The 24,007-nt window shown below is 36.0% G+C and overlaps 1 protein-coding gene across 3 annotated transcripts in view; it reads right to left on the bottom strand.

Moving 5' to 3' along the window:
* COBL (cordon-bleu WH2 repeat protein) overlaps window positions 1–24,007 on the bottom strand; it is a 1,839,636-nt gene that overhangs the window by 919,890 nt on the left and 895,739 nt on the right. For 2 of the 3 annotated variants that reach the window (XM_044064790.1, XM_044064793.1), the window contains exon 5: window positions 12,807–12,854. The exons of the other annotated variant lie outside the window; for it this stretch is intronic. In XM_044064790.1, coding sequence (XP_043920725.1) covers window positions 12,807–12,854 — 48 coding nt within the window. The remainder of the gene's footprint in view (window positions 1–12,806; window positions 12,855–24,007) is intronic. 3 annotated transcript variants of the gene reach the window in all.

The raw sequence follows: 24,007 nt of genomic DNA, 5'->3' as shown, positions 1-24,007 counted from the left end.
TGTCAGTCTTTTGCTAACCTGATCCTCTGGAATCTACTACCATGGTGGTTGTGGGACTACTGTTCTTTGGAGACTTTTAGGAGTTTCCTTAAAGCCTATATTTTTCATTTGCTCCATCCAGGGACCTTGGCCAGTGGTTACACTATGAACTCACAACTAGCCCATTCATTCCAAGGACATGGGAGCCAGGCAATCCCAAACTGGACAAGAGCCCTATGGTTCATTTACTCCTGTGAAGGAATTATGATCAGTCCTTCCATTCCCAATGAGAGTTGAGTGGGAGAGAGTGGCCAGCTTGCTGGTCCTGGGAGACAGCCTACATTTTTCCAACTGGGAGCACCCCCTGCCCATCTATAGCTCCTCTGAGCCCACTGCTGCTGTCTTATGAGGGAAAGAAAACCTCATAATATGAAAGGATGGGCTCAGCTACCCACAACTCCCCTGGACAGCAACTATTGTTTGTATTGTCACCCTTGTGATGAGCAGAGCCACCTCCCTTCTTCCAGGATGGGTAAGCAAACAATGTCTCACTCTCTTGTATCTTCCTTGGCTATCTCCTACAGGTGCCTGGGCTGTTACTCCGAATATGGTCACCTGCAGAACAGTAAGGGCATTATCTCTGTGTGCCACAGAATGGCAAGCCCTATTGGGTAAGGTTTAATTAAATGTAGTTATTTGTCTTTTATGCTTGTCAGTCCTATACATATACTTATTTTTTATATTTAAGTTTGCAACTGTGTTTATGCAATTTATATATTTTTGTGGTGCATAAAGAATACATGATTAACAGACTGTATAGCTATTTCATATACACTGTTAAAACATTAATTTTAGCTTTACTGGAGAAAAGGGAACATCAGTGTAGTTCAAGGATTAAATGTGCATAAAAATTAAGGGAGTGAAGAACCCCATGAAAAATTCTTCGCAATCTTTAACAGGGCCACACTTAGGCCAATTAAACCTATTTGACCTGATAGGGCTCTCTCCCATGGCTGGGCTGCCATACCTCTCAAATGCACCTTTGCTGGAAAATACATTTTTTTGCTTAAAATCAGGGAAACATTAAATTGCAACTTATTTACATTTTGTTTCCTAAAATCATGAGCTTGCACTCTTGACACTGCTGCACTACTGACATCAGACACAATGATGTCACTTGAGGTGACAACTACTGCTGATTTTGAGGGCAGTGAAATGTGTAAAACATCACCAGTGCGGTTAAAGTACTGTGAGGAGCCGGTTGGCAATGTAGCAGTTATGCAGCAATGAAGTTACGTCTGCTGCATAAAGTAAATTAATATCTAATGGTTGGTCACAGTGCATTACTCAAAGAAAGAAATCCACTAAATGGTGGTAAGTGCAAACAAAAGGTAAACAGTCTAGGACTATAGAGCTGATGCAGTTCTGTCACTATAATAGTGCAAGCAGTCTGGATAAAGTCCCAAGTAATGGTGAGAACAAACTCCCAGTAACAGGGACAGATTTTAAATCTTGCTCTTATAAACTTAGAAAGTGGCTAGAATAACACATTTTGCATCAGAATTTATTTTCAGAAGAGTATGTTGTATGACATTCAAATATCTGTTCATTACTTACTAACTGCAATCCTGTTTGACTTGCCAGAAAACCACAAATTTTATGAGGGACAGAAGAAAAATATGAGGCATAAATCTGGACATTTTACAACATTCTGCAGATGTATGGGATAATATATACTTGCTTGTGACTTTTAATCAGGCAGAAAAAATTGTTGGCGGATATTGTCTGTGTTTAATTTAGGGTGTGAAGTCTACAGAGGTGCAGTCTACAGAATGCCTGCTCACCACAGACATCTAAAATTCATTTACCATATTTGTTTAATGACGTAACATAGATAATAAACACATTATTATTATCATTACTGTTACAAAACATCTGTATACGTAGCAAGATATCTGAACCTTTTCTTTACATTGCTATGGTAACCAGGACTAAAAAAGAAAGGGCCCAACGTGTTCTTTTTATAAAATGTCAACCCTGCTTACAGTAATTACTGCTAACCCGAAGTATTTCAGGAAATTTTGTTTGACACCAAGTTGGGCCACTAAATCAGTGTGCTACAAATGTTACAAGTTTGCCTTCCTACTTTGTAGCTACATATTAAGACAAGTAATATTTAAGATAGTAAGTTGTTGCTGTTTGCAGTACAGTGCTGCTTTCTTGAGTAGATGTGGCTGACTGTGGTAATGTACAATTAAAAACATTTTTTAAACAACATATTACTATGATGCTGGAGAACAAAGTTTTAAATACAGGTGACACATAAATTGACTGTTCTCTAGTTTTTGTCAGACATTATGAAAAGAAACACTGCAGCTATTATTTTTTTCTGTATTTACAGACATTCAGTGAGTACTACTGCGGTGGTGGTGCTGCAGTAGCATTGTCGCCTCATAGCAAGATGTTGTCCCGTTCGATTCTCAGCTAGAGCGTCTTCTGTGTGGAGGCATACGTGAATGGGCGTACCTTCGTTGAAGGTTGTGCATCAGGGCTGGTAACCTGGTACGTAAAAATCCACTACCAATCATTAACGGATGGGAGTTCCGCTGTGGCGACCCCTAACCGGGAAAAGCCGAAAGACACAAACAAACAGACATTCAGTGAGTACTCAAACATTTGAGTATTTGTAAAATGTTAATACTACTTTCTACCCCTTATAATTATTTAAGTTCGTTCTTATTTTTTTTCTCTTGCAGCACTTTAACACTGTAAGATTGGAGCAGTTGTGAAGTGCTTTTCTCTTTTTTTTCTTGAATTTTTTTAATCTAGTTAGTACCTAGGTAATTGGGTCTCCAACAACTGTCTTTATGTAGTAGTGGGGCTAATTAGCCTTGCCTTGCTGGAGAAGCAGGGAGTGTTCTTAATTTTTCTAGGTTTCTTTTGATTCCTCTTTCATGTAGCAGTCAAATTTATATTTTTTGCCTCGTTTCCTTCTTCACCATCAAATCCCTCCTACTAGATACTCAGTTGACCCATTCATTTACTGCAAGGAGTGACAGTCCTATGGCTCATGTATTCCTTCAGGGTAAGAGTCAGACATTAGAAGTGGTGCCATACTTCCATGGAGACTGGGAGTTTTCTTTATACAGCCCTATCATCATCCTTTGCTGGCTGTGTAACTGCTTGGACGTGACATATATTGGGCATAGTTTGGGGCCATTCCTCCTTTCTGCAAGTGAAATAGTCCAACTAAACCCATCTTCCTGTTTTGAGCACACTGTTTCTGCTAGGTTTACTGGAGAATGAGTTACAGAAGACATACCCTGTGACACAAACACATCAACCTCTGCCAGGAGTGTTGGTCAGGGAATCTCTTTCCTCTCTTCTCCCTTTCTTGATGGCTCTTTCAACACCTACACTGGGTGCTTGGTTTGCAATCAGGTCTGTCTGCTCCAGCCATGTCATGGAGGCTGCAAGTTTGTATTTTCTTGGGTGTAAAATGTTTAATTTATTGAAAAGACAAATGTGTAGCTGGCTTATTGGCTATACAGGGTAGTCAGTTATAGCTGTATCTTACTGACTTGTTGCCAACAAGTCTTCTGCTATAACACTTTAGTGTAGGTAATAGTTTGCCTACTGTTTACACAGAGTTTTCAATTATTTCTTTTTATTTATTTATTTTACATTTGTTTACTGGGGAGGTCTGACTGGACATAGATGTCCATTTTCAGCAGAGACCCAGGGTGAAAAGCTCCAGAACAATTGGTAAGATACAATACATAAGATGTTTACATAAGCATAGTGGTTTAGACATACAATTAAAAAATATAGCAGGTAGTAACATATGACTGTATGATAATACAGTTTGTTTAGTAGAGGTAATATTGTACATGTAACAAAGATAAAAAAAGAAAAGAAAAACAAAAATGCTAGATAGTTTGTCTGTGAGGAGGTATAGATAAGTTCATATAAGGATCATTGACATGTAAGGGAAAGTTATTCAACTTAATCTAGGAGAGGGTTAGTAATTTAGGATAGGACAGAGGGGAGTAGGCAGCTGTGAGTAGGTGTGTAAAGTGAGATACTATATAGTGCATCTGTGGGAGTTTTAAAGAAGATGTTAGATAATGGGTAGTGGAAAGGCCTTAGATAATATCTCAGTCAGGTGCTAAGCAGTTACATGTCCAAGAGTTATTTAGGTGGGAAGTAAGCTGTTTTTTGAAGATGGTTTTGTTAGATTGTACCCTGATTTCTAGTGTTAGGAAGTTCCAAGTCTTGGCAATGTTACTAGAGTACAGGGAGTCACCAGAGCTGTAATGGTTTTGGAGATTGTGGTTGATGCCTTGTTAGTGAATCTTAGTTCTCAGTTACTGGAGTAGAGGGTGATCAAGTCTTGTAAGGCAGGAGTTTTGTTGGGATGGTACAGTATCTGGTGAGCTAGAGTAAGTTGGTTAAGGGCTAAGAAGTTTGAGAATTCCAGCCAGGACAGTTGTTTTAAGGCTTGACAGTGGTGAGTGCAATGTGGCAAAATTTGCTACTTTGTTGTAGCGTGCTGATAGGTTGTTTAAATAGCTCGTGGTTAAATTAATTAGGACAGAAGAAGCATACAGTAAGGTAGAGAGAAGATGGGTATGAGCTAAGATGAATTTACTGTTGTTGTTTAGAAGTTTTTACATCTGTAAAGAATACCTAGTTTTTGTGGACTTTATCGTTTGAGATAAATGTTTGTCAAATTTCATATTGTTGTCAAAGATGATCCTTAGTAATTTGGTTTATGTGACAGGGGAGATAGCAGTATTATCTGATGCAGAAATAGAGAATGGGGGAATGGGTACTGTTGCTTTGGAGGGATGGAAGAGCGCAAGTTGGGTCTTTTTAGGATTTAGTATTAGCTGAGAGTTTGATAGCCAGGTTTCGATGGATGTAAAGGCTTCTTGGGTCTTGATTTGAAGTTGTTGGAGGGTGGGTGCAGAGCAGATTAAGGTGGAGTCAACAGCATATTGAACCAGGTTTGCTAGAGGGGTAGCTTTTTGAAGATTATTTGTAAATATAGTGAAAACTAGGGGTCATAAGACTGATCCTTGGGGTACTCCTAGTTTCACAAGAAGAAGGGGGAAAGGTAGTTTTTCCACTGAACAGTTGGTTGGTATTGGGAAAGGTAGTCTTATAGAGTGGGAGTAGTTAGTTTTAATTCTGAGAGTGTTGTTAGAAGTTTTGTATGGGAGACTGTATCAAATGCTTTTGATAGGTCAAAGAATACTATAGAAACTAGTTGGCCATTGTTGCATTGCATGATTACTAGGTTAGTAAATTGAACGAGTGGTAGTAATATATTTGGGGCGGTATCCGTGTTGAGTTTCAGCAAGAAGAATGCTGGAAAGGAGATGTGTTAGGATCTGGGTGTGGATACATTTTTCAAATATTTTTGCCAGTGGGGAAAGTATAGGTATTGGGCAATAGTTAGTTAAGTCAGTGGAAGTGCCCCCTTTAGGTATTGGTATAAAGTGGAAGATTTTCCAGAAAAGTGGCACTTTTTGTTCAGAGAATGATCTGTTTATGATTACTGAGATTGGGTACGAAATGGATTTGGCAGCTATTTGTAGGATTATGGCAGATTTTTGTCTGCTGCTAGGGTGGTGGGTTTAAGTTAGGTTAGATGTCTGTAGATGGTATTGGTTGGTACTGGTTGAAAGGTGAAGGAGTTCGGGTTATTTGATGGGTTATGTAGTATAATGGGGGTACAGGAGGGTGGGTTTGTTGGCAGTTTTGGTATAGAGTTGGTAAATAACTCATTGAATTGGGTTGCTGTGTTTATGGAGTTATAGTTATATACGTTACCTTCTTTAAAACTGAGTAGTAGTTTTTAAGTTAATTATCATACACTGTGTTCTCTGTTTTTTTTTTTTTGGGGGGGGTTGTATTTTTTTCCAGCCCTTTCTGACAGTTTTGGAGCTGGAAGGTTGAAAGCTATAATATTACAGACAGTGAGTTTTGCAGGATTTCTGAGAACCAAGCTGACATAGCTGACAGCTGAGTATTTTAACACACATCTGAGATACATGTACACAGTCAGTAAAGTGGCTGTAACTGATGGGTACAAAGACTGACTGTGCATAAGTGACTTAACCATGTTACTCTGTCACAGTTGTATTCACATTGGAGAAGGTGGATCTGAGAGTAATCTGTTATAACACGTTTTGATGACAAAATATGAGCAAATAAACCAAAATATTATTTTGTTTTAATACACCTCCAAAGACGTGCAGTGACATGCAGTAGGTTGACTGAAAATTATAAATTCTCTTTTAGTAAAGGTGTGGAGATGTGTGTGTGTGTGTGTGTGTGTGTGTGTGTGTGTGTGTGTGTGTGTGTGTGTGTGTGTATGTATATATATATATATATATATATATATATATATATATATATATATATATATATATATATGTGTGTGTGTGTGTGTGTGTGTGTGTGTGTGCATGTACCTACATGTGTATGATGTGGTAGAAACGAATGGGAATCTACTTCTATTACCCATATATCTAATAAAGCTTCATGGATGATGGAGGCTGTCTGTGGAATTGTTCTGGAAGTCAGACATGACTTGTGAGTCTGGATGGATGGGATAGCATATATTCCTTTTGCCTAATGTAAAATAATTGTAAGTCAAGAAGGCAGTGAATGGAGGGGGTGTTGCAGTAATACCTGAGGTAGCTGACAGACCCCAACAAAATAGTCCCAACTCGGCCCCACAAATGCTAAGGCCATACCCTGATCTACTCAGTCTTAAACATGGCTTCAACCCTTCAGGTGCTTGTGAAGGTTTCGCTGCAAAGACAGATAATGACCCCTTCCCCAGTGGAAAATATGGCCACAAATTTGATTATTTTCATAATTCCTGACAGCCTCTTGAGAGGTGCATCTATCATGGGAATGTCTTTGACTTCTACACAGTGAAATTGGCAAGTGTACATATTCTACCTACACATTCTGTAAATATCTCTTTTTGCCAGAATATTTAATTTGATATAGCCATAATACAACAAAGAATTGATGCATTTGTTTCTAGTATTCCCAGAAATTTTATATCAGCTAGTATATTGTAGGACTCTTTAAAGCTAAATATTAAACAGAATAAAGAAGGAAAAGACACTGTTCTATAAAGCATGACATATATTAAAGAAGCCAAGAATTACATATTGATACTGTAGTAACATGTAAACTTAATTAATCTTAAAGTATAATTGTGACATAATACAGTTACGTTGAACTTTTCTTTGTTCAGCAAGAACACTGAAGGCACATGTGTAGATTAAATACAAAACATTATCCATTCATTCCAAATCAATAAAGAAAAAAAAATTTCAAGATGATATTCTGTTTGTCATGTTATAATGGTAACCATTTGAAATGTTGGGAAGCACTTGAGTAAATCCTTTAACGCTAAAACTGAATGGCTGATAGATCAGATTTGTACATACCTGGGCTCCCCCCCCCCAAAAAAAGAGAAGTTTTAAGGAAAAAAGTGGTTTTCAAGATTCATTGTTCTCCAGGTTTTCAGTCTGCCTTTTGGCACTCTGCATTTTGTGTGATGATATTTCTATAGAGAGCCAGTTATAATAAATTGTGAAGTAAAAAACAAGACCATATAAATGAGAAATCAAGCAAATAGTTACAAAGCCTCCAGTAAATAGATCAAATATGAATCATGTGAGCTGCAACTTCCTAACATCCATATTTCTTAAAGCAATGCCCAGTTAAAGCTGGTTTGATAAAGACAGTTGTATCCAATTCCCCTACTCCAGCAAACATTGAATTCAAGGTTTCATTTCACTGTACAATAACCGGTAAGACAAACTTCTACAAATACAGGACTAAATCAGTTTCTGGACGGATATGAAACCTCATTTAAGTGTTTGTATAAAATACTCAGAACACTTGCTTGTTTTTAATACCATGCCTTTTGTTCAGCTATCCAACAACATAAATATATCTGTGTCTCACCAGCATAGAGACTTAAATCACTAACTGTATCTTAGAAATTGACAAATTTTGGTTAGTATACACCCTAATACTTTGTTGGGATGCACAAATCTATTAAAGGTATATTCATGTACCACAGTCCAAGCATCTGTCAACTATCATATACCTTTAAATTCACTCCTTCATCAACAACCATTACAGTGATTTAATCACCAGAATTTCTCGCCCTTCTTTTCACAAACCTAGGATCGCTGACACGAAACCTGTAACCAGTACACTTATTTTGAGTAATATAAACATTAACAATTAAAGCGATATATATTAAAACCTTCCAATTATTTTAATAACACATTCTACTCTTTGCTAACAGTATTAAAATTGGAGCAAATCAAAAAGATTCCTCATGCTCTATTGCTTTCACATGTGTTTGTAACCTCACCTTATTTTATAAAAGAGATAGCTCTACCCTCACCTGTATCATACCTTAGTTGTACGACTCTGTCCACCAATTTGCTGTTTTATTTACCTGTACATTGTCACTGAGAGAAACCAAGGTGAATTTCCAATAAATATTCTAAACAAGAAAGAGTGGCATGAAAGCTTAGTCACTTAAACAATGGGAGGGGTGCATTATCAAGAGACAACCTTAGGATTAGTACTATCTTGGTGGATTTTATACCAGTCTTCTTAGGACTGTACACAGCTGCACCACTGTAAACCTTTTCAGCATGTTGTAGGTCTTCCTTATGAACATTCCTGAGGAAGACAGTAAAATGCTCACATAGTCCACTGAGGAGTAAGAAACCATGCTGCCATAACACTATCACGTGGTGGCAAACCTCCCAGATAGTCTGTACAAAAACCTGTGTATAACCTTTAAGTTTATGGTGATGCCTCACATAAGTAGCCTTTCAGCTGTATGGCCTTAGAGACTTAGATCTATTCACTGATTGATAGGACATGCCCTAATCATGACCCTACTGAACCTCATTGCTGATAATCATGGACGTTTTTCCATAATGTTGATATACATCAGGTTGTACTTAAAATTTTTTCAGTCAGACTTCAGGCACTAATGTATTACTGGATGTAGCCTCTGAAGTAGCTTTTCTAAAAAGATACTAAGTAAAAAACATCTCATGCCCTTCTGTAACTGGACTCGGCATCTAACCTGGAATAGTTTTGAGTTAACCAGAATGGATTTCTGAAAGAATTTACAGTTGGGAGGCATAGTAATAAAATGAGAGCTAATGAAGTTGAACTCTACTGCTTACAATTTAGGGACTGTCCACTGAGGCACTTCTGTACTGACTGAACTTATATAACACATGAAGACTGGCCTAGTTCACAATCTAACCATAGTTACATTTGCTGACTTTCGGAAATCCTTCTGTTCCATCACATGGTGCTACCTATGGATAGATACTACCTGATATGGGTTTTTGAAGGCTCTTTATTGCGACATAAAATGTACATGCTATTAAAAGACAACAGTACAACTTGCCTAGGAAATGCAGTTGACCTAATAACACTGTTTCGCAACTCTTTCTGTTTGAAAGCTACACAAGATATGTCTTACCCCTTTATAATCTCTGCCAATGTTCTTAAGTGACCTGTTTCTGTTGATAGCTTCTGTGAATATCCCACTTTTGGTGTCATTTAATCAAACAGCCAAATCTCTAGCAGGAACTCCCACTCTCTTCTTCAGGGTAACTTGGATACTTGAGTATCACGAATGGTACATCAAGCCTAACTATTGCATCATGGAAAAATGTTGTAAAACTCACAGCACCAGACAACAAAAGAAGACTCAAGTCTGCTGCTTAATGGGCCTAAATTTTGTGGTGAGGGCAAGAGTAATAAAAATAATCCATTTGTATTGTATTCCTTCACCAACAATGAAAATACATAGTTAAATGTTATCTTTTTATTTAGAAATAAAAGAAATCATTTGATTTCAAGAACAACAGTATGTATTCCACGAGTTCTGGAGAAGGGTGACACCCCAACCTTTTCTCTTGACTATAACCTGCAACAAACACAGGATGCCCTTTGCAATTTTAGAGCAGTCACACAGTCCCTCAAACAGTATCATCTACACTTGTTTGTGTTTCTCATTTGTGCTGCTGTCCTTCCCTGGTGTTACTTATATTCAATCCTTTCCACTTGAACGTTGCCCTCCTTTACTGCTATATTAGCTAAAAGTACTTGAAAAAACACTCAGTTGTTGATTACCTGCTTCAAGAAAACTTTGCACATGGGTTCCACACTACCAGCTACAGACACCAAGCTTCTGTTATGGTATAACTAGGTAAAAATTGAAAGTGCTGGAGTACAGGCATTCACAAGCAAAGTAAAATGTCCTTCTACCTTTTGACAAACTTTAGAATACGTTTGAGTTAACCAGAATGGATTTCTGAAAGAATTCACAGTTGACAGGCACAGTAATTAAATGTGAACTAATTAATTTGAAATCTGCTGCTTCTAATTTAGGGACTTGTTCACTGAGGTACTTCTGCACTGACTGACCTTATATACCACATGAAGACTGGACTAAGGCACAATCATCCAAGCACAATTACCAGGATTGAATGGTGTCCATACGGTCAGATACCAGCTATCAGATTCTAATTACATCAACTTTATATGCCAAACTGGGACAATTTCTCCAAGAGCAAAATATCCAAATTAACATAACATACAATGCTTGTTAGTTACTACAGAGCTGACTTTTAAAAAGTGACTAAGTATGCATCTCCTCTTAGGCTTCCACTACAAACAATCGTTGACAATGGCCCTGAGAGCTGTTAGTTTGCCCCCCTCCCCATTTTTTTTTTACCATTTGGGTAAAACAGACTTGGGTAGGAATTGCAAACATCCACAGATCTAATTGCAAAGCACTGAAAGGGATGAATCTGTCTAATAAGCAAAACTCCATTGTCTGCTTTGCATTGAAATGCAGTCACTTGCACTCAAACATTGAAAGTTCCAATTTAAACTGCCACCTGCACATTTTTACAGTATTAAGAAGAAGATAATTACTAGTGCTGTGACGTTCACAGTACCAGACTACAAACAGTGGGTCAATGAGCCCTGTGAAATGTGCTGTAAAGCTCTTGGAAAACAGGTCATCCATTTACAGTTCCCACCTGAAAAAGCTATGTAAAGCCATATAGTCCACTTACATCCATATATCGACTATTAGGATAGGACTAACTTTCCAAAGCTGTTCTTTATAATTGGTCAATCCATAATTTGTTTCACTTATTGTTATAAAGAACATCCTGACATTTTCTACAAATAAATAGAATGAAATATAATTTGACAAGTTTGTGATTATGTACCAATTTAAAAGATGCCATGCTACCTAGGGGAAGTTCCTAGATGCCCTGGCAAAATTTACCCTAGTAGTATAAATATCAACGTGGGTCTGCCCTGAAAAGAGTCTACTAGCCTTGTGGGATTTACCTGGTCAACAAAGGATAATAAACGAATAGATAAATTTATGTAATGTAATGCTAACAAGCCATTTGCAGTGTTTTGCATATACATTCCTCTATTTGTTTCTTCTGCATAAGCTGTGTTTCAATAAACTTGGCATTATGAATTGGCCACAGAAATGGTTTGAAACTCATCTGGGAGGAAAAACAGTCACATGCTCTAAATATTAACAAAAGATACTGGAAAGACTCAGCAAAGAATATTGCCTCTTCCCATTTTAGATAAACTACTGCAAGTCAATGCACTATATAATCCCTTCCCACTACTGTCCATCACCAGATAGCCATTCAGTTACTCCCTGGTAATTTAGGGGACCTCCTCAGATAGAACTCATTTGGACATTTTGGGTGTGACTCACAAATCTGCAGTGTCACATGGCTGGCTATAGAACAGTTGGTGTCTTGTAGACTACTGTAATCACATGCTCGTGCACCAGGGTAATTTATCTTATGCCACAAATCCCATTCCTAACTCCAGGTATACCTATCTGGACCAATTCTTTATCTCCTTTTCAAGGCCATCTTCATATGTGCCATAATTGTCTGAAAATATTATTTCACTCCAGAGTGACAGATTAAGGAACAGGTAATGATGCACACATTGTACATGTACAGTGACATTTCTTTAATCACTTGTCTTACAAAAGATACAATGAACATTCAGTCCCTCATCTTATATTTAAACATGCATATTATGCTTTATGGAAACTCTAAAACAGGTACATTGACCAATCTATAAATGAGTCATATAACAGTGCAAACCACAAAAGGAGAAAAATGCTTGCTTATAGCCAGCCAGAAAAATAATGCCTTTGCACTGGCACAGAGGTTTCTGATGCATGTTGTTTCAGAGTTTTAACTATACAGTTATGATGAAATATAAAAATAAGTTCCACCCACGTTAAAAATGTAATATCCAGGGAAAGCAATGCATACAAACAGGCCAATCAACAAAACAAAGTATATACACTCTGAGCTCTCACCTTGTCTTTGGATTCAGGGTAAATATCATAATTGGCATACCACTGATAATTCTTCCATTATCAGTGCATTACCACAAAGCAAGCACTTACTTTAGCTTCCAGTGATGGAAAAAAATAAATATTATAATATGCCTTTTAAGCAGCCAGACACTCTCTGCAATGTACAGCATCAATACACTTTATCGGAGTTTGTGCACATTGGCAGATGTCCTGGACTGTTATGCTGTATATCACAATGCACTAGACTGAATGATATCTACATCGGTGAAGGTTATAATCAAGCTGCTGCCATGCAAGCTGTTTGTTAGTGCAGTGTAGCAAGCCAAGACTACAGCAAAAGGGAGGATTCACTGTTTTACCATACCTCTGTAATTCAGGCCAGAAGGCGTGGAAAGGGATTTAGTCTGAAGAACTGAAAAGGACAAGGGGAAAAAGAAAGTGTTTTGTTACATTTTATATGAATAAAGAAAGCTTCAGACAGCCATCAGAAACTCAATCAGTCCTAAAACTAACATCCTCAAAGCCCAGTGGTCTTAACACCAAGCATATCTGTTTCCACTGTATGAAGAATGACAAACATCACAAGCAGGTCAAATGATAGCTAGACTGACTAGAAGATATGGAAGGTTCTTATGTATAAGATTCATTTTATAAGAAAAGTTAAGCTTAACTTTTAAATTTGATTTGAGGCAATATCAACACAGTGCCATACTCTGGCTGTACCTATTCAGGCAAGCAGGGCAGAATGAAAGTAAAAGATCAAACGAAAAGCTTTTAGAAACAATTAGAAACATACAACAGCTGTCTACTTCAAATAATGATGCAATACAGAAATAAAAACTATTATACTTATAATTCTAACTAGTTTATATTATAACTACATTTCTCCCTTTTTCCATTGCAAAACTCTGTTCTTTACTGTACACAAATGTTAATTGTTGTATTTCTATATCTAAATTTGTATTATGTATTGCATTTTGAACTTTGCACTACTGTTCTTGAATTTTGTATTTTGTATTGTATTCTACTGTATTGGACATCTTTTTGAAACATTGTATTTACCCTCTGTGTATGTGCCTAATGATCTCTGTAAACACCCATGTCCAATGTATTATACTTCTGTATTGTATTCATTGTGGAGCTTTTCTCCCTGGGCCTCCACTGAAAATGAGTCTCTGACCCAGTCGACTTTCCCAGTCAGCAAATATCAATAAATAAATAAATAATAATAAATAAACTACATTTCATTACTGTTGTTTAAAACAATGTGGGCTTCCTGTTACTGCTTTGCTAAACATTATGACAGAAAAGTACATTGATCACTTGTGAGTTACTGCTATATATAAATATTTCTGCTGTTTAAATATGAGTATTTATTTCTGCTATATAAGTACGCATACTTGTTTATCCTTAATAAATATGTGCACCTGCATATACAATGTAAATATTTTGTACAGTCACAATGCAAGCCAATAGCTGGGATGTGGCTGAACAGAGTCAACTTTACCAGTCCAACTACCTGATTAACAAATTAAATCAATAAACCAAAAAATTCATAAGGGGCAAAGTTTATACTCACACTGCATATCCAAACTATGGCACTCTATAACAAATTCAATCAGAATTATATCTAACCTCAAAGTATTTAAGCCCTCTCTCAAAAGAATTTCATGGCTATGATCATGCGCCTTACCTGTATGACCTATGTTAACAAATATTTTACATTCCTACTAACCTAACCTCTCATCATACTATCTATCTATATCTTTCAACACCTGCCCTCTCCCCACTCTTAGGGTAGACTTGTATCTTTGTATTTTTATTTCGTAGAATAGTAGACTATACTTCTAATACTTTTGTATATACTGATTGTCATATTTGTCACTTTTTTATTTATATTTATTTTTACATCATTGGTATCTTCACATGCTTTACTGTATTCTATGCATTCCACTATCAAACTGTATGTATATATTTTAATTACATTTTACTAGTGATTTATTTGATGTTATTTAACTCTCTGGAGCTTTTCTCCCCATGCCTCTGCTGAAAATGGGTATTTATTATACAGCTGGACATTCCTGCTAAACAAATGTCAAAAATAAATAAACTGAGATGCTCTGAGACTGTCATACATTTGTAAAGATACACTGGGCATTAAATTTAAAAAAAGGATTTCAAAGATGAACAGTAACATTAACACAATGCTACAAAGTATCTCTTGGCATAATGTCCCGACACTTTACCAGAAAAAATAACTGTCCCTCTAAATACTGTAGAAACGTAAAATGCTATCCCTGGAATTCAGACAAAGGCTCACCTCATGGTGAGAAAATGTGTTTCAATTACAGCAATGGCCACAATCAGAAAAAACTCATTTTTAGCACATTAGCATGTCTCTGAATCACATTCTACCTAATGCTATCACAGGCAGACCTGAAGTGGTAGAAGTCTCCACAGCAGCTCATGTATCATTGGCAAAGGCAACCCTACACTGACACAGACATGCGCATGCACACACACACACACACACACACACACACACACACACACACACACACACATATTCAATTCCATATCATGCAGAATAACACATATGCACACATTCAAGCACCTTCATTCATGCTAGTACAAACATGCACACTCTAAAATACCTCTACCACCACATCTTCACTGAACTTACCTGCACCACTACCTCTTCCATACTAGTGAATGAGTGACCACCATCTTCTGACAGTGTTCACTTTTTCCTCTAGCAATGACATTTTATGCTGCTGAATGATTCTCTGAATTGTTCAGCAGTTTAAACAGGGAGTTACTGGCACTTCTAGGGGAGGGCAGATAACTAATTTGCATTAGCCACTTCCCCCAGATTGCCATATTAACATAAAGCGCTACCAGTAAGATTGCTTTCCACTCTGAGGGCCCCACTACTGGGAAACCTCAATGGTTGGTGGTCTAGGAAACGGAAAGGCTTACTGTGAGGGAGAAATGGCCAAGTTAAGGCTGTCCTCTCACTGCACGTCTTTCTGAATCACATTCAACATCTGAAACCCCAGAAGCAGAAGTAGTTGAAACTGTACACCAATGAGTTTCTGTTTCATTAACAAATGTCCCAGTCTGGTCCCCGGAAAAGCTGGAACACAGTTGCAACATCATCATAAACAAGTTCTATACCTTATTGTTCGTATTAAATAATGTCGAGTAGTATGGTTTAAAAGTCATCCTGATAAATTCTGTACCAGCAAGTGATTACACAACAGCAGAATCAAGAATTTACTTAAAAAATTTGCAAGAATGCAGAGAATGCAATATGAGGAATATATCTATAGTAATGTCATCAGTCCAGTACTGCACATAACGTTCAAACAATATCAATAAACCAAAAATAATTTATAATCTCTTCTGCCCCAAGCCACACCAAATAAAAGAAAGTATATACATCTAAATACCTATACCTAAATGAAAAAAGATGGTGCTAATTCAAGCCCACTACCACAAAAGTAGGCATTAAAAAGACTTGGTTTGCCAATAAAAATGCAGTGATCTACTCATAAGTCTCTGCCAAATGTATCTTTAACAATAATACCCAGTCACCCCTGTGTAAGTTGGGCTGATAACACATGCAGCCTGGGCTCACCAGAGAGACTATTGCTACCTATAAGCATATATGTTCATATGTTAACTAATCAGTGTTCAGGCCCTTGTAGGTTACCCTTTGAAAGTGTTTGCCTAAAATATGAATCATTTACCTAAAAACATATTCTCTCACAAAATTCACTTCAACTTTTAAAACAAAAAACACACACTGGAGCCAGAATAAGTTGAGCACTTTCGTCCCATTTATTACAGAACTTCTTCAGAACAATACAATTGTTTATGACATCTTTTACTTCCTAGTTACCTATTCAATTATTTAAGATTGACTTAAAAGCTTTCAAAAAAAATTGACTTACGTATAAACAATAGTAGTTTATTCCAAAAATACTAGAATTTGTTTGTCTTATACAATCATGTCATTCCTGTGCTATGACTCTGTATTTTACAAGAACAATTTTAATGTTTGTGGGTTTTGTGCTACTATTAATATCTAAATTCATGGTAGCCTGTAAAACATTGTCATTTAATGCCTTATAGGCCAAAATCAACTTATTTCTAAGGTATCAATAACAAATGGTAAACAAACCTAACTTTCTGCATCTGTCTTCATACATTTGACACATATTTAATTCTTTTAGTAAACATTTTCTGTACTGATTATAGTCTATTCAACTGGTTAATATTGCAAATAAAATCATTATTATACTCCAGAAATGGTCTAATGAATGCTTTATGTAAATGAACCAGATATTGATTATTACTTAAGGCAAGATTTCTCAACAATATTCCAAGTTGCTTATTGGCTTTTGAAATCACCAAATCAGCCTGCTTTGTAAAAGAAAATTTTGAAGTAATTAAAATATCTAAATCGTTGATATATATATATAAATATATATATATATATATATATATATATATATATATATATATATATATATATATATATATATATATATATATCCACCTCAGATAACTCCATACTTTGAATTAATAAAGGCTGCCTTAGAATACATGTTCCGCAAAACATAACATTACATTTGTTTATGCTAAACTGTATTCTATAATTGCTATCCACGCGTTAATTACTTGAAACAAAACATTAATATTGCTACAATCCTTTGTGTCTGTTATTACAAAACGTAACTTACAAAATTTACATATTTCTTGTACCAACAAATCTTATTCTTAGGAAAAGTGGAGAAAACAACATTAAACAGTGGTCCTAATACCAATCCCTGAGAAACACCATTCATTATCAGAAGAAGGTTGAAAGAATAACCATCAATAGCCATCAACTGTTTTCATCTAACCATCTATTTCATTAGTTGATCAAATATGGTTACAATTGTTTTCAATTAAAGTACTATAGATCTTAGAAAAGGGTAATACTTCAAATACCTTTGTTAAATTCAAATATATAACCAGCACTCCCAATCCCAAATCAACTGTCACTAAGTCATAAAAATTCAACTGGGTTTGTTGGATTTGATTTCCCTTTGGTAAATCCATACTGACTAATAACATATAGTTATTTATTATTTCTGCCCAATTCTATGAGCTCAATACGGCATCCCTTAAAACTCTTCCCAATAACAGAGGTCAGACTAACAGTTCTACTACTTCTTCTTCTTCTTTCGGCTGCTCCCATTAGGGGTCGCCACAGTAGATCATCTGTTTCCATTTCTTCCTGTCCTCTGCACCTTGCTCTGTCACACCAACTACCTGCATGTCCTCTCTCACTACATCCATAAATGTTATCTTAGGCCTTCCTCTTTTCCTGTTACCTGGCAGCTTCATCCTTAACATCTTTTTCCCAATATATTCTGCATCCCTCCTCAGCACATGTCCAAACCAATGTAATCTTGCGTCTCTAGCTTTGTCTCCAAACCTTCCAACCTGGGCTGACTCTCTAATATACTTATTCTTAATCCTGTCCACCCTCATCACACCCAGTGCAAATCTTAACATCTTTAACTCTGCCACGTCCAGCTCTAACTCCTGCCTTTTTGTCAATACCACTGTCTCCAACCCATATAACATAGCTGGTCTCACTACCCTCTTGTAGACCTTCCCTTTCACTCTTACTGGTACTCGTCTGTCACAAATCACTCCTGACGCTCTTCTCCACCCACTCCATCTTGACTGTACTCTCTTCTTCACCTCTCTTCCACACTCACACTCACCATTACTCTGAACCGTTGATCCCAAGTATTTAAACTCATCCACCTTCGCCACCTCTACTCCCTGCATCCTCACCATTCCTCTATCCTCCCTCTCATTCACACACATATATTCTGTCTTGGTCCTTCTGACCTTCATTCCTCTTCTCTCTAGAGCATATCTCCACCTTTCCAGGGCCTCCTCCACCTGTTCCCTACTCTCACTACAGATCACAATATCATCTGCAAATATCATAGTCCACGGGGACTCCTGTCTGATCTCGTCTGTCAAACTCTCCATCACCATTGCAAATAAGAAAGGGCTCAGAGCTGATCCTTGATGTAATCCCACCTCCACCTTAAACGCATCCGTCACTCCCACCGCAGACCTCACCGCTGTCACACTACCCTCGTACATGTCCTGTACCAGTCTTACATACTTCTCTGACACTCCCGATTTCCTCACACAATATCATAACTCCTCTCTAGGCACACTGTTACATGTTTTCTCTAAGTCCACAAAGACACAATGCAACTCCTTCTAACCTTCTCTGTACTTCTCCATCAACACTCTCAGAGCAAACATCACATCTGTACTGCTCTTTCCTGGCATGAAATCATACTGCTGATCAGTAATCCTCACCTCCCTTCTTAACCTACCTTCCACTACTCTTTCCCATAACTTCATGCTGTGACTGATCAATTTAATCCCTCTGTAGTTACTACAGCTCTGCACATCACCCTTATTCAGACTAACAGGTCTATAATTGCTTATTTCATCATTATAACCCTTTCTGTGTGTCAGGATGGTATTAGTCATTTTCCAAGAAATGGAAGAAATACATTTTTGTAAGTATGGTATTAAACATGCCAGGTAATTCTAAACTTAATGCCTCCTTTAAATTAAGAATTATCACTGAATGGATATTATCTGGGCCCAACAAAGTATTCTTAGTCGCTTACTGAAGGATTTAATCACCAAACCATAAGCAATAACATGACATTCAATATCAGATGTGTATATTAAATCCAAAGATTCATTTAAACTAGTTTTATTAAAGCAAATGAATGAAAAATATTTACTGAATTTATTTGCTATCTTAGTAGAATTCATGTAGAATGTTTGTTTTTTATCACTCATTTTCATTCAAGCTTATAAACTTAAAAGGACTTTTAACTACTTGAATGAATTTACATACCTATAGTAGCCATTTTCTGTCAACATCAATTGCAAGTTTTTGTTTCATAATTAATTCTTTCTTCTCTTATTTTAATTTGGAATTATTTGTTTATCTTATTCAAATTTGTTTTAACATGTAGAATGCCCTCTGAAAGTGTTAAACAATTTCCTTTTTTCTTATAATTTTTTAAAATAAATCAACTCCACCAGTAAGGTAATATTTTTAGTTTTACCAATGTACTCTATTGATATATAAATTATATCCCTTCTTTTACTATGTTTTCTAGTATACTATGACCACAGTCAATCTAGTCTGTATTGTTTGCCTCTTTCTAATTAACCTTACATATCATATCCTTTATAATACTTTAATCAATTTTGTCATAATTATAACACTTCCTGCATTTGTTAAAGTATTTACATTTTTCTAATAAAAAACAAACAAAATTGTGATCTGACTCTTCTAATGGTACACCAGTTTCTACCTTAAATACTATTTATTTATTTAACATTTATTTACTGGGAAAGTCCGACTTGGAACGTAGCCAATTTTCAGCAGAGGCCCGGGGAGAAACGCTCCAGATGCATGTCTTTGAATGTGGGAGGAAAGCAGAGCCCCTGGAGGAAACCCACATGAACGCAGGGATGACATGCAGACTCCACACAGAAGGCACCCCAGCCGGGAATCGAACCAAAGAACATCCTGCTGTGAGGCGACAATGCTGCCGCTGCACCACTGCGCCGTCCGATACTAAATCCACTATTATTACTTAATACCAAATCCAAAATTCTTTCTTACCTAGTGTTGTACATGGCTGGAGGAAAAGAAGATAGAAAAATAATGTCAATAGCTTGAAAACTTCTGAAAACTCAGTGTTGGATCTGAATGCAATGTATGTAAAAACAAGACAGAGTAGAGGATATAGTAGTATTACACATCAGTGAACAATCTATTTATTTAACATTTATTTATAGGTTTAATGATCTGCTTGAAATCATAGAAAAAAAAATACTATACCAATGAAAAGCTGAGTAACGTAATTAATACAAATGCATGCTCCCATTTATATCAAAATAATTAAAATCACCCAATAGGAAAATATTTTTCTTAGACAAACTATTCACATTTTGGGTACAACAGCAAAACATGGCCCTCACCTTTTCAGAAGTACTAAATAATTCTGTCACCAAAATGTCCATGTTATTATTTTCCAGTACTAGCTTAGAAGAAATAGAATTATGTTCCATCAACACACATCTGCCTCTACAATTTTCCTCAAACATTCATACTTTAAATAACCAGGAAGACTCATCTCAGATGAATTCCATGCCTCAGACATATTCACATATTTAATTCACTGACTTTATTACCCGCACGTTGCTCATTACAAATGAAAACTCTCACAATGTTATTAAGATCTCTTATTTTCATTTCTGTTCTTGTATGTGGCCCTAAAAAGACTTGATAAGTTCAGAAACATTTCTAGCAATATATCCTGTCAATAAGGGCTCAAATGGAACATATCTCTTGCAAACATATGTACATAATGAACACCCCCATATTCAATATATTATCAAGTATACATTGTGCGCAACTTCCTCAGGCAAGAGTTAAACAAAAATCCTTTAGTAAATAAATAATCAATCCATCTTGGTAAGATTATTTCACTTAATATTGTCTCCACAGATTCTGATTCTAACAGTGCCAATATTCTAAGACATTCTTCTTCATGCTATTCAAAGGAGTATTTTTCAGATCCTTTGTTCCTACATGAATTAGTATTGTTTTACAAATAATTTTCCCATTGAGTAACCTAGGGAGTAATGCAACAAAATTACACAGCTTTAAACCGGGCAAAGAGGATACTGATACTCTTATTTAAATGACACAATTGTCTAACAGTATTCTTAATTATAGAATAACCTAATATCAAAACTTCAGAGTCTTTTCTCATTTCCACATCCATATAAGTTTTCTTATTTATTACCAAATAGGCTACAATATGCTCCAGATCTCTGTGTCTCAAGAAGGTGTTGTACTGGAAACCAACCCCCCAACCCATGCTCATCTCTTCATTTGTCTTTCTGCCTAAAAACTTCTACACCAGATTTAACACTTTCAATCAAACAACTTTCCATAAATACATCAAATTCTTTGTTTTGGTTGGTATTAAGCAGTCCTTTATCACTGACCCCACAGATGTCTAAATCATCAGCAATGCTAGAATTTAATAACTTGATGTTATTTTTTCTTTATATTGCCTCTTTCTACTTATTACAATTCCACTTACATCCAATTTTTGTCTCCTTTTTATGGACAAATATTTACTTTTTTCTTTCTCTTTTTAGAGACATATACTATTCTAGGATTGTATTCCATTGATAAACTGTCAGAAGCAGTTGTCTCACAGCTATTAGAAATTCTCTCCTCAGATTGTTCACTGATGTGTAATACTACTATATCCTCTACTCTGTCTTGTTTTTACATACATTGCATTCAGATCCAACACTGAGTTTTCAGAAGTTTTCAAGCTATTGACATTATTTTTCTATCTTATTTTCCTCCAGCCAACAAGAAACAACGTCTCTAATTGTACATAAAGCTCTCTTGGTACCACAGTTACACTCTAATGATTTATCTAATGTCTTGCCAGCTATAATACTTTGTAAATCATCCAACCTTCTACAGTTGAAACAATAATTTGTGCAGTTATCCATGTATCTCGTATACATCTTGCATCCTTCACATTTCTTTAAAAATCTGTAATTAATTAAATCATCTAATGCATACTTGTTTATATTATCTATTATTAACAGTCATAAGTAAATTACAAAATATTTCTTTTACCGCCCACTAAACTGTCTGCTGATGTACATAAAAGGAAGTTTTATACATGTAATGCTTATATTCCGACAGAATAATAAGGCTAAAATAGCAGCTGGATGACCAAAACAGCACAGTGCTTCTGAATTTGCCTTTTATCATCGTATAAACTTGTATTAATAAAATACATTAATATACATAGGAAAAGAACATTTATATACTAAGACTTATATTCTAGCATAGTAATTAAACTAAAATAGAAACTAATATCAAAGTAACTGAAACACAGTCCATTCACAGGAACAAACCAAGGCCGTTCTTTAAAAGTTCCAAAAAGAAATACTGTCTTATAACTTCTCTTAATAAATACCGCTAAATGCAAAAATAAATTATATTAAAATACTTTTATTTGCACAACTCGGTAAGTGCTTTCACCATATAGGCTTCATCAGACCATGAAAAACAAGTGGAAATAAGAACATATATACCTCCTTGTTCATATTAATTAATGACATCATATCCTGCCATCTAATTAATTAAATCACTACTACATACATTCTAACTATACAGTTGAAGTATTAATAAAGTAAAAATAAAAACCAAAAAACTAGTCCAATAAATATCTTAAATTCAAAATATAAAACTGAATGTACTAGGACATAAAGTATGATACTCCATTTCAACTTATAAAATATATACAATAAAATGCAGAAAGACAAAAAATCCTTGGTGGAACACCGCTATATATCCAAATTAATTTTATTCTCCAGTAAAACAGACCAAAAATGCTGAAAGATAAGCGCTTTCGGGTATAGACCCTTCTTCTAAAATAAGACACACTCATTAAACATATAAAACATGTACAACGAGGTACGTACTAAAAATGACATTGATCAATTATGCGAACTTGGTTCACTTAGTTGATTTCAACCTCCTAGTGTGTAGTATGGGCTTCAAAGGTACTTTTTCATTAAGCCCAGGTATTTTGTCAGCTCTGCATCTAATTATCCAGTTCATTTCACAGCGCTCAGTATAGGTTTTAATGTCACCACCTGTTATCCCAGGGGTAATAATTTGTAAAACTGAGAACTTAAATTCATGTGTTCGATCTGTAGTAAGGACATGCCTTGCTAAGGCGTTGTGCTCAGACCCAATACGTATATGATAAAGATGCTCCCTGACTCTTTCCCTGAGCTTCCTATTGGTTTTCCCTATATAAAATGCACAACAGGATGTGCATCTAGCTAGATAGACAACGTGCTCAGTTTGACAGTCAGCTGAGACATGAAAAATATAAGAATAATTAGTAACAGGGTGAATAAAACTATCCCTAGTGTCAATGGACTCACATTGATTACATTTTTGACATGGTTTCGTCCCTTTAACAGGATTATTACAGGTGTCCTTCATTTGTAAAACAGGACAACATAAAATTTGTTTAAGATTTTTCTTGTTTTTAAAAAGAAATTTAGGTTTGTTTCCCACTATTTCTTTAATAGTGTCATCTAAAAGCAAAATGTTCCAATGTTTCTGCACTATACTCTTTAACGCAAACGTATCCGCAGTATAGAACATGGGCACTTTCACTGTGTGAATAGTGTGCCAGACCAAGTCCTCTCTTGGATCTTGCACCCTTGTATCAGAGAAATATAGTCATTCTAACCATATTAGTTTCCTCAATAGCTTTATCTATATCCTGTGGGTCATACTGTCTTGCTATTAATCTCAATTTCAAATCTAATATTTCATGTGTATAACCATTATATGTTGGATTCAACCTAGATGCTCTCACAACCTGTCCC

Source organism: Protopterus annectens, chromosome 3.part0, assembly GCF_019279795.1.
Source record: "Protopterus annectens isolate FY-2018-M chromosome 3.part0, PAN1.0, whole genome shotgun sequence".
NCBI classification, from domain to species: Eukaryota; Metazoa; Chordata; order Ceratodontiformes; family Protopteridae; genus Protopterus; species Protopterus annectens.
The sequence above is the reverse complement of the archived record's forward strand: the minus strand, read 5'-3'. Positions and strand labels throughout refer to the sequence as shown.